Below are 11,496 nucleotides of genomic sequence, written 5' to 3' on the forward strand. Positions count from 1 at the left end.
GGGATCTAGTGGGGCTGAATGCCCAAAGGTGCATCTTCACCGGTAACTATGAAATCTAGTTCTTCTAGACCACGGATCAGTCACCCAAGGCTGAGTAGCTCTCTATCACCACCACCCCACAAAGCACATACCCCCACTCTACCTGCCCTCTATTCTTCTCTTTTCCCTTTACCCCTGCCTATACTTTAAACCTATCTAATACCCTTGAAAAGCAGGAGACAGATACCTTTCCAATTCCCGGCTTCCTTTTGGAATAGAACCATAGGGGTGTTTGCTCTTCAAAAGGTTTAAAGCTGGAAGAGACCTTAGAATCTTCCATTCAGAATCACTACTGCAAAAGATCTCAGAATTCATACCTGCCATAGAATTGGCTGTGCCTACCTTGTAGACTTTTCTTGGAGACTTGAAGTGGGAGGAAGGGGGACCCAGGACCCCACTACCTCCTGAAGCAGCTCATTCCATTTTGGGATAGCTCTCATTATTAGACATTTGTCCTTACCTTAAACCTCAAGTCCAACCACCCCCCTCATTTTACAGACCAGGAATGTGAGACCTAGAGAATGTAAGTGACTTGCCCAAGGCCATCCAGGCTGCTAAGAGGCAATGCTGAGATTCCACTGGAGGGGCAGGGAAGTGGAAAGGGTGCTGGATTTGGAGCCAAAGGAGCAGGGTTCAGATTGCAGCCACTTGCTACTGCTATGACGGGCTACTTGGGCAAGTTACTTCTCTCTGAGCCTCAATATCCCTTTCTGTTTTACAGAAGGGGTTGGACTAATAACCTCGAAGGTCCGTCTCAGCTCAAAATCCTGGGACCCTAGGACCCTGCCCCAGGGTCCAGATCCCAGTTCTCTCCTCTCACCCCAATCAACTAACCTCTCTGGGCCTTGGTTTCTTCATCTGTAAAATGAGGGGGGTTGGGCTAGATGACACATAATGTCCCTTTTAGCCCTAAGCCTCAGATCCTCTGATTTGAGGTCCAGGATTCTTTCTATTACACTGGACTGCCACCTACCTCTAACACAGGGGTTCAAAACCTGGATTAAAAAAAGAAGTAATAAGTTCTTGAACTTATGTATTTTTAAAAAGAATTTTGGATAATTATTTCAACGTAATTGGTTTCCTTTTTAATCTTATGTTTTATTTAATGCATTTAAAAAATGTGTCTGAGAAAAGTTCCATGACCCAAAAAAGGTTGAGAACCCCTTTTGAGTGTAAAGCCCCTTAAAGAATCATAGGATCTTTGCAGAGAATAATGAGGGTCTTGAGTTGGGAGACCTTGATTCAAATCCTGGAACTGATAGGGGACGTGTGATCAGAGGCAAGTCATTGAACTTTTCTGGAGACTGGGGCTTCCCCAGTGTAAAATTCAGGTGCTGATACTTCTCTCTACCACACTGCGTTTGGAAAAAGATCACCCTATGCAACTAAGTTATGACACTATTATTATAATACTGTAAATGATAAGATGTTAGAATGATCACACCACTCTCTCCCCAGCCCCAATCCCCGTTGCTTACAGAAGACCCTTCAAAGAGTGGCCCATTGAAGCAGTCTCATTGACAGCTTTTACTAAGGCTCTTTAAGTGAGTCACCTCCCTAGACTTCCTCCTAGAGGAAACGCTAACTAGAGCCCTCCCCCAGGCAAGAAGAAACTTTATTTGGGGGTGGTCAGAGGGCACAGGCAGTGTGCATCACGCTGGTTCCGGCCACAGCAACAGATCTAAGCAGAGGAAACCAGACTTGTGTGGAACAAGGGACATTTCTTAAAATGTACTAGCATTTGTTATTAAGGCTCTCTTGCAGTGATGAAAGGAGCCCATTGGGGGTACAGATAAGGAATATGTGCCCCAATAAACTCGATGGGGGTGGTGGTGAGAGGAGAGAACTGGGATCTGGAGCCCTGGGGCAGGGTCCCTGGGTCCCAGGATTTTGAGCTGAGACGGACCTTCGAGGTTATTAATCCAACCCCTTCTGTAAAACAGAAAGGGATATTGAGGCTCAGGGATAAGTAACTTGCCCAAGCAGCAGAGCTGGGCTCAGTTCTTACTCCAAATTCAGCTCTTTCCACCACTTGATATCGTTCTTGAAACTGCCGCAAGAGACTACAGTCCAGTTGAACAGGAAAGTCGGCAGCACGAGGGAGCTGGGTCAGACCTATGGAAGAACGTGCCCAAGGTGAATTGCAGACGTGGCGAAATTCTACCCTTTTCTGGAGGGCTTTGAGGTTGCGCTAGCTAGTCCTAGGTCTGAAGGAGGCGGCTCCCGGACCTCTGTGGACCTCCAAATTTCCCTCCCAGCTCTAAATCTATAGTCCTCTGGCTAGACGACCTGGGATAAACATTGTGGGCAGATGGTTAGAACGAAGTGCCTCCGAGTAACCCCGGTCTCCTGCTCCAGACGTGGGGTGGAGTATCTTTCTGGGTGCGTAACCTTTCGCCCCAGCTTGGGTAGCTGCCTCCCTAGGACTGGAGGAAGGTCTTAGAGAGAGGGGCTGGCCCCAGCTCTCGGTTACAGCGTGCTCGAGTTACAGAGGCGAGTCCAAAGGGCACGCACATAACAGCAAGTCCCAGCTTGCAAACGCAACGCCCCGGAGAGTGAGAGTGAGTGTGCGTGTGTGCGTGTACGTGTGGAGTGTAGGTGCGCGCGCGCGCGGGTGCACAGGGGCGCGCGCCCCGAGATAGCGCGGGCCAAGCTGGTGGGGGGAGGGGGAGGGGAGACCACAGTCAGCCACTCACAGAAACAGTAGTGAAATCTCCCGAACACTTTAACTGTCAATCAGACTTAATGGGGTATAAAAAAAAAAAAACCCTCCATCTGTGCTGCCGGGGAAGGAGGCAATGGAGAGACTGCCTACGAGGCAAGGCTGACAGGGGGTGCATCTTGTTCGCTCTCGGAACCCGAGGACTTCAAGTTGGGGGCGGAAAAAAGAGAGACAGCAATAAATGCTCCAGGAAGAGAGAGAGAGCGGGGCGAGGGAGGGAGGCTGAATCGAGCGGCAGCAGCCCCTTTGCTAGGCTAGCCCCCGGGAGCCAGAGAGAGAGCGAGGGGGAGTGAGCGACGCACGTAGAGAAACTGACACCGGGACCCCCCACTTCTCCTGCAAAGTGCTGGCAGTCAGATCTCATTTAAGCAATTTCCTGCGCGTAAGAATAGCTATGAGTCGGGAGGCGTTCGCCGACTGAAATTGGCTGAAACCTCAGCCACTTCTCCCCCCCCTTCCCTTTTGGGGGGGGGCTGGATTCCGCTTTTTGTTTGTTTGGTTTTTTTTTTTAAGTCCTGTACTTTGAGACTTGCGAGGCTGTGGCTGCGTGCGCGCTTGTGGTTGGTGCTTCGTCCCCCCCCTTTCCTTCCTAAACTCCCCATATCTGTCAGCCAGTAAACATTACCTGAGAAATCCCCAACGGAAACGACAGCTGAGGCAAGAAGCTTCTTGCCTTCAACGTTTCCACCTCCCGCTCCCCGCCCCCAACCCCCCCTCCTGCTGTCCCAACTTTCTGAAGTGCCTTTTCCCTACCTAAGCAGGAGTCATCTCTTTGACCCCCACACCCGCTACTTTGCATTTTTAGAGGGGACCAGGTGGGGTTCTCTTTCTCACCACCCCCCACAGACACGTCGCCCCCACCCGACTTATTTATTATTTGCTTCTCTTTTTTGGTTTTGGGCTGCGGGTGTGTAGTTTTGCACAGGGGGTATCTCCCCCCTCCCCCGTCAACGTCTCCCCCCACCCCTCGGAGGATGGTTTGGAAATGGCTGGGCGCGCTGCTGGTGTTCCCGCTGCAGCTGATCTATTTGGTGGTGAAAGCGGCCGTGTGTCTGGTGCTGCCCGCCAAGCTACGGGACCTGTCCCGGGAGAGCGTCCTCATCACCGGCGGGGGAAGAGGCATCGGGCGCCACCTCGCTCGGGAGTTTGCTGAACGCGGAGCGAGAAAGGTGAGCGCGGGCCGGCGGGGCAGCCGAGACGGGTTAGGGGCTGGCCTGTGGAGGCGGGGGTGCGGATCGAGAGTACTGGAGAATTTTAGGGTAGAAGATGGGGAACTGAAGGGGGAGAGAGAGGATATCGCACCTGCTACTAGAGCTAAAGTCTCCCTCTCTGCCCTGTGTTTTGGGGGAGTAATCAGCTTTCCGCGCTCCCCGGAAAATAAGAATGCTGACCTAGTCAATTTCACCTTGTAAATTTCCCCTGGGATTGGAACTGTCTGGCAGGTCCTGAGCTGTCTGTTCACTTCTGTGGCCTTGAGTGAGTAGCTCCCCCACCTCGAAACCTCCTAGATCCAATCCTCTCCCACATCCCGCCCCCTCCCCAGGTATTCTTCCCGTAGTCCCTCTCCCCCACCCCACCCCCTTCTTTTTTCCCCTTTGCTGCAGCTGGGGTGATTATTGTAGGGCGTGTGCGTGGTTGAGCGTCTAAGAAGCTTCTCACAAGTTGGCACTTTTCAATTTTCCTTGGTGGCTCCATTCCAAGCCCCAACCTGAGAGCCAGGAGATGTGAAATCTCCGATGAAGGCGGGGGAGGCTGTGTGGCAACTGTGGGCGCCTTCTGCTCTGTTCTCCTGGATGGTCCGGGCACCCAGCCATGGCCAGGGAGGTCAGGGCAACTGGGAATCCAGCAATAGGGGTGTGTGTGTTCGGGGTGGTAGTGGTGGGGAGATTTCAGTCAGCCCTTGTTCTGTCTCTTAAAATACATATATATATTTAAAATTAGAATTCCTTCCTCCTGCCCAAATAAGTGGGGAGGTAACTATATGGAAGGAAGGGCCAAGAAGTAGGAATCTCCATTCTGGATCCCTGCTGTTGGTGGACTGTGCCCTCTTCCTGGGTTTGTTGGAGTTTTGGGGGGGGGTGACTCACCCAGTGAGAAGAGCACTCTGAAGAATCCTATTTGAACCATGTGAACTGGAGGAACAAAAACATGGATTTAGTTTGGAACTTAAACTGTTGTGAGAGGTGGGGGGGGGGGGGGAGGCCAACAAAGTCAACTGACATGACATGGAGCTGCATACCTTGGGGATTAAGTAAATATGTACTGTATAAAACCAAACCTGCATGTAATTTCAGGTTGCTTTTGTTTTGTTACACACTGCAGTGAGATTTACAATTCCTTAGAGGTTGCTTGGGACCAGGAACTGAACTTTGGAGCCCGAATGACCAGGGAAAGAGCAGATCATTTGTTCATTAACTTTTCACTGGCCTGCCCCATTGGTCACAGTGTCTGGCCCCTGGTGGGCTTTCCATGGCTCCTGCTCTCCTTGCTTCCCGCCTCTCCTTGGGTGGTTTGGGCAGCTGCTTTGCCTTGCCCTTGGATGTGGGATGGGGGGGGCACGGGTGGAAAGAAGTGATAGCCTGGAGTGTTTTTAACCCCTGGTTGAACAACATTGAACATCCAGAAGCATGGGCTGTTCTCAGCAGCTTGATATCCTTGGAAAGACGCCTTCATTTTAAAGATCCCCAAATGCTTTGCACACAGGAGTCCCTGGCCTGGGTAGAGCTAGGCAGAGGAGGGGCAGGCTTAGGGATGGAGGTATGCAGCCTGCCTGCACTATAGATCCAGAAAATTGTCCATAGCTGTCATTTTCTTACTTGTCAACATCCCCGGAGAGACTTTCTTGTGAATCATGCTGCTGGCACAAGGGCTGGATCTCTTTAACAATCTCCTGCCTAATTGGTTGCAGTGGGCACAGGGAGAACCCTTTGAGTCAGCCTGGAAAAACTTGACTGATGATAAACCAATCCCATGTAACATTGGATTGAGAGGACCAGAAAGATAAGACAAGGAAGCTTGCTCAATCTCTGTGGTTCTTTCAGCAACTCCCCAACCCTGCCCCTGAGCCCCCACCAAGACTAGGATGGATCTCATCCTCCAACCAGTAAACTCAGGGTCATTAAAAATGGAACTTGCACAGATCTTTTTAGCTCATGGAGTTCAGAGGAGCTGTGGGAATCAGTAACAATAATAGCAACTCAAGCAACAATAATAATAATTTAACAACACCCCATATTTGTAAAGCACTTTTCATAGATTACTTCAACAGACTGCCTCTGGCTCACATTGCCTCATTGGCTACTGTTGTTTAGTCCTATAAAAGCAGAAACAAGGGTCCTCTACCATTTCTTGTTAGAGAGAACTGAGTCTAGACTAAGGCTAATTGTGGTGGCTTTCCTGCTACTCCCATAACCGAAAAATTTTGAAGAGTTACCAACTTTCCCCGAGGCGATCTCCAGGCCATTCCATTTCTGGCCAGTATCATAGGTTACCTCCTGACCACATTTCCCATAAGTATTTTAGAGCCCTGTGAGTTCACGAGGAAGAAGTGTGCTCTAGGGGTTCAGAAAGACTGTGACAATAGTTAACCGTGCAGGGTGGGGATGCCTATTTGAAAGAGAGGCATCTTCTCATTCAGGGCTGAAGCGAGCATGTGGTTTGGGATGATCTTACAAAAGAGCTCTTCTGCAGCCCCCAAGCAGCCCTGCAGTTTACTTTAGGTAGGAGGCGATGTTTAACCACAGATTGCAAATGAGAATCCTCCTTTGGTTGGGCACATTGAGATATGGGGGGAGTGGATACTATATCAGCAGAAGAGAGCCCATCTAGCCTGAACTCTGGGTCCAGATCCAGGAAATAATAGGAATGATGCCAATTGTATGCATGAAGCAAAGTTGGGAGTGGCTGATGGTAGCTGACATCCGGGAGATGTCTCCTCCCCTCCCTTACCTTGTAAGAACGATAATGATTATGATCATAATGTTATGAATGTATATAGGGCTTTAAGGCTTGCAAGGGGCTTATATCCATTATCTCATTAGAGGTTCCTTTTTAAAAGAACCCAGTTGGCTATCAAGGCCATTTGGATGCCTCCTGCCAGTGGGACTGATGTGCCAGAAGCCACAGGGTCCTGATTCCAAAGGCTGTAGACAGGTGTTGTTCCAAAATATGTATCTGAGTTTTAAGAAAATGAGGAAATGAATTTAAATGTTTTTTAACCTGGAAGAGACTGCTTCTTTCCTGTCAGGTATAATGGAACGTGATCTCTCCCTTCTGAAATGGCTCAAGGGTCTTGCCTGTATCTCTCCTTATACTTCTTACACTCTCCCTTGTATTAGTTGCTTGTATGCTTGCCTCTCTCCTCATTTGATTATAAACTCCTTGAGGGCAAAGTCTATGCTCCCCCCCCATCTTGTCTTTTTCCTCTTAGTGCATTTCCCAGAGTAAAAGTTAGCTGTTAGATCAAACTGGATAACTAAGGCAGGGGTAAAGAGTGGTTAGGTAATCCAAATTAAATCTAGTTGGCATTCCCTCCTTGGGACAAACACTCAATAAACACTCCCATTCTTGACCAAGGAATTGAGCTTTCCAAATTACCTTTCCATCCATCAGCATTCTTTGGGGTTGACATGACCTTAGCACGAGTCACTCAGAGAAGAGGAAGATGTACTGTTTGTTTGGAAAATCCAAGAGACCGGATGGAAGTATTTGCCATACCCAGTCAAACCTTTGGCCCAGCATTGGGTAAGCAGTTTGAGCAATCCAAGATGACAACATTTGACACTTGGTCATCATTTCAAACCCTGGGAGAAGGTAGGGGACACATTGAATTCTGGTCCCAATGCTTTTGGTCACTGGGTCTAGCTGTCAATTGGTAGGCATCCATCCAGGCTCAGAAATGCATTCCATGAGGGTGATATGATAACTGGGGTTGAGCCACATTTGTGCAATTGATAACATTTTATTTATAGAGTGAGATGTTAACAGTACTGTTTTCTGATCATTCTCTCCAGAACTGGCCCTTTAAAGAGATTTATCGATTCCATTTCTTCTTCATTCAACAAACATCTATTAGGTGGATACAGGGTATGGGGCATGGCATTAAGGAAGCCTTGGTACCTCTTTAAATTATTTTGAATTACTTTGTACATACTTTGTATGTATTTGTCTGAGTACAGTTCCTCAGCTGAATGAATGGTTGAATATAAGCTCTTTGATGGGAAGGATGTATCCTTTTTCTTAGTGTTCCGAGTACCCAGCACAGGGCCTTCCATGTGGATATTTGTTGAATCCAATCAGGGTTAAGGAGAAAGCAAAGGATACAAAGATACAATATCTTAAGATAGAGTTCCTGATGAAACACATGCATGAATAACTAATAATAGACATGAATTTGAGAGTTACAAAACAAAGTTAAGGGTCTCTGTTTGCCATCTCCATTATCCTGTCACCCCTCCATCCATAGCAGTGAGTTTTCCAGTTTTGCCATTGGGAAGATCAACACAAAGTCTTGACTTCTCAGGTGTGAATTTTAGGATAAGATCATCAATTGCATATAATCCAACTGCTTCAAATTGCAAATGATGAAAACTGAGACTGACAATTCAAATGACTTGTCCAAGGCCACAGCTAGTATTAGAGATGAGATTTGAATCCAGGTGCTCTGAAACCAGAGTCAGTGTGCCCTTTCCACTATACCACTCTGCTGCTAGTATCCTACAATCCTTTATCGATACTCAAATGGCCTCTCCTCCCCTCCATCCTCCGTCCAATCTGGGAGAGGTTGTACCACCCTGAATAGCATCTCTGATCAATAACAGGGAAGTTTTTTATTTGTTGTGATGTCCTGACAGGACATATAGATGTTGGAAATATAAAACTGGAACTCAAGAGTGAGATAAATTGGCAAGACATGTGCTGTAGAGGTGATGATGGAAGCCGTGGGAAGAGATGAGCTCACCAAGGGAGAGACTGTCAGAACAGAAGAATAGATGAGAGAATCTTGGGGTACATACATGTTGCAGGACCAGGAAGTGGAGCTAGCTGAAGAGTCAGAGAAGACGCACCCAGAAAGATTCAAAGAAGTGAACTGTCTCAGAAGGAAGCCACAGGGGAAGAGAGGACCGAGGAGGAAGACGTGGCCCATGTCATCTAGTCACGTGGCCCAGAGAGGTCAAAAAGAATGAGGAGAGGAAAAAAATAAGATTGCTAAATACTGGATTTAGAGCTTTCTGACTTTGGGGGCCTTGTTTGCCTTGATAAATATTGGATTTGCTTGCTAAATAGTGCTAAATGTTGGATTTAGCAATAAAGAGGCCATTTGAGACTAGGGAAAGAGCTGTTTGAATAGAGGCATGGAGGGAGGGGTAGAAGACAGATTTTAAGGGTCTGACTAGTCAGTGGTAGTGAGGGAGCAGAGCACATGTAGACTAGACTGCCTTTCTGGGAGTCAGGTAGTGAAAAAGGAGGTTAGAAATCTGTCAGTGTTCAAAATGAAAGAAATTGCTTTGACAGGAGCAGTTTCTCTATGCTCCTGTATAAATGAGGAACAGAGTTCAGTACTCAGGTCTACAGTTTAGAACCTTTAAAAATGCCACATTAGAGCAAAGCTGATCAAAAATGGAGATTAGCTAAGTATTTTTGTTTTTGACAGAGGCACCAAGAGAGATTTTCCAGGAAAGCATAAGCGTCCCTATGATATTCCATGCCCAAGCCTTAGTACATATGTCCTCTACCCCTGCCTCCTAGAATCCTTAACTTCCTGCAAAGCATAGCTCATTTGGACACCTCCTCCATGAAGCCTTTCCTGATCCCCCCTGTTGTTAGCAGTCCACACACACACACACATACACACTCTTTTTATTTACTTGGTATGTATTTTAAATTTGTTGTTTGCAGCCAACAGAATAAAATCTCCTTGGGGGCAGAGATGACTTCATTTTTCCCCTTGTATCCCTGGCACCTACCCTAACACAGTGCCTTGCACACATCAGTTGCTTAATTAATGTTTGATGAATGAGTGAAAGAATGTAACATCAAAATGTTAAGACTGGCCCCAGTTAATTTCTAAAAATTCCCTAATAATACATTATAAATCTGACCACCTAAATTTACCGAAGACTAGTTTTGAATCTGTTCCTATTGTCGATCTAAAGTCTTCACTGAAGACTTACATTTTATTTAAATTTACTTATTGTGTAAAGAATTTTTTAAAAAATTATTTCTCTTGAAACTGTCCAACTTCCTTATCTGAGCTTCAGTTTGGTGACTAAGCTCATCGTAGCCAGGCCTTTTGCTGTTACTTAGCCTTGGATCCTCTCTTGGCCTTTATCTTTCCAGTCTTTATAAGTAGCCCTCATTCAGAAGCCCTTCTATCCTATGGGATCAATTTAACTGCCCTTCCCTAAGTCCCCACCACCACCACCATTTTTTTAGCTCATTATATCTTGAAGTGATTAACTCAGAGAAACATAATCCAAATATATATATGTATGTATATGTATATGTGTGTGTATCAGTGACTAGTCTATGTGGGAACTCCCCCTACCCATCTGTAATTTAGGATTTAAAGTATTACCCAAGGCTTAGAAAGGTTGGGTGACTTGCCCAAGGTACCAATCTAATAAGTGTAAGTGATTAGATTTGACCCCAAATCTTCCTGAGGCCAAGTCCAAGACTCAAGCCAGCATGTTCCACTCTAAATTTTAGCTACATGAACACAGATGGGTGCTATCCAAGAAAGGGGTGTTGTTGCCACTCGATTCAGAATCTTGTAGCCTTTTTTAGCTACAAGGGGTAATGGACCTTGGACATCATATCACATAACCCAATAAAGTCTGGAAAGTGTGGTGGACTCAGAGACTCTGTTGAGATAGGGTTTACCAAAATGCCAGCTGACATGGACTGAAAAGTATAGGAAAAAACTTACATTGAAGTTGTAAAATGCTGTCACCGGGATCCTTCAAGCGAAGAATGAACAGTGACCATGATAGGGGGAGAGGTGCTGCTGATATTATTATCCCCATGTTATAAATGAGGAAACTGAGGCTCAGACAGATTGCGTAATCTAGCCACAGTCACAAAGCTAGTTAAGCTGTCGTCATGGAATTTGAACAGTACTCCCAGGACTGTGTCAGTTACCTCATTGTTGCCTCAGGGGGATATAAGCATTTGTTAGGGGATTCTTTTCAGTTCAGAAACAGGTTGGACTAAAACTCCACAGTCCTTCACAACTCTGAGATCCTCTCATTCCTAATGATCTATAGTGCATGTAGGCAAACAGACACCAAAGTATCCAATGCAGCCTAGTGGATGGAACACTGGATCTGAAGTTGGAAGATCTAGGTTTAAGTGCCAGCTCTGAGAGTTCCCTTGCTGTATAACCTTGGGCAAGTCCTTCCTAAGCCTCAATTCCCTTCTCTGTAAAATGGGAATAACAGTACTAACTCTAATGCCTATTGAATTGAATTGACTTGAGCTGTCAAACGGTTGATGACTGTGGCTGTTTCCCACTCCCAGAACCAGGCAGGAACAAGGAGAGGAATCTGAGAGGCTCGGTATCTCTCTATGCTTTAAAAAAAAAACAAAAAAAAACCACTTTTTCCTCCCCCAGCCTGACATCACTGGCTTTGTACTTGCATCTAGACAATTATGTCACCCTTTTTTGTCTGTGTTATTCAAGGGGAAGGGGTGTGTGTGTGTGTGTGTGTGTGTGTGTGTGTGTGTGTGTGTGTGTG

At 46.6% G+C, this 11,496-nt stretch overlaps 1 protein-coding gene across 2 annotated transcripts in view; it reads left to right on the forward strand.

The window, feature by feature from the left end:
• Positions 1 to 3,306: 3,306 nt before the first annotated feature.
• Positions 3,307 to 11,496, forward strand: part of DHRS3 (dehydrogenase/reductase 3) — a 51,241-nt gene continuing 43,051 nt past the window's right edge. The window contains exon 1 of one of the 2 annotated variants that reach the window (XM_027843988.1): positions 3,307 to 3,930. In XM_027843988.1, coding sequence (XP_027699789.1) covers positions 3,736 to 3,930 — 195 coding nt within the window. In that variant the 5' untranslated portion in view covers positions 3,307 to 3,735. Of the gene's footprint in view, positions 3,931 to 4,139; positions 4,238 to 11,496 lie in introns of those variants that run through there. The other variant, XM_027843989.1, reaches the window with a different exon arrangement.

Source organism: Vombatus ursinus, unplaced genomic scaffold, assembly GCF_900497805.2.
Source record: "Vombatus ursinus unplaced genomic scaffold, bare-nosed wombat genome assembly UNPS02014932.1, whole genome shotgun sequence".
Classification (NCBI taxonomy): domain Eukaryota; kingdom Metazoa; phylum Chordata; class Mammalia; order Diprotodontia; family Vombatidae; genus Vombatus; species Vombatus ursinus.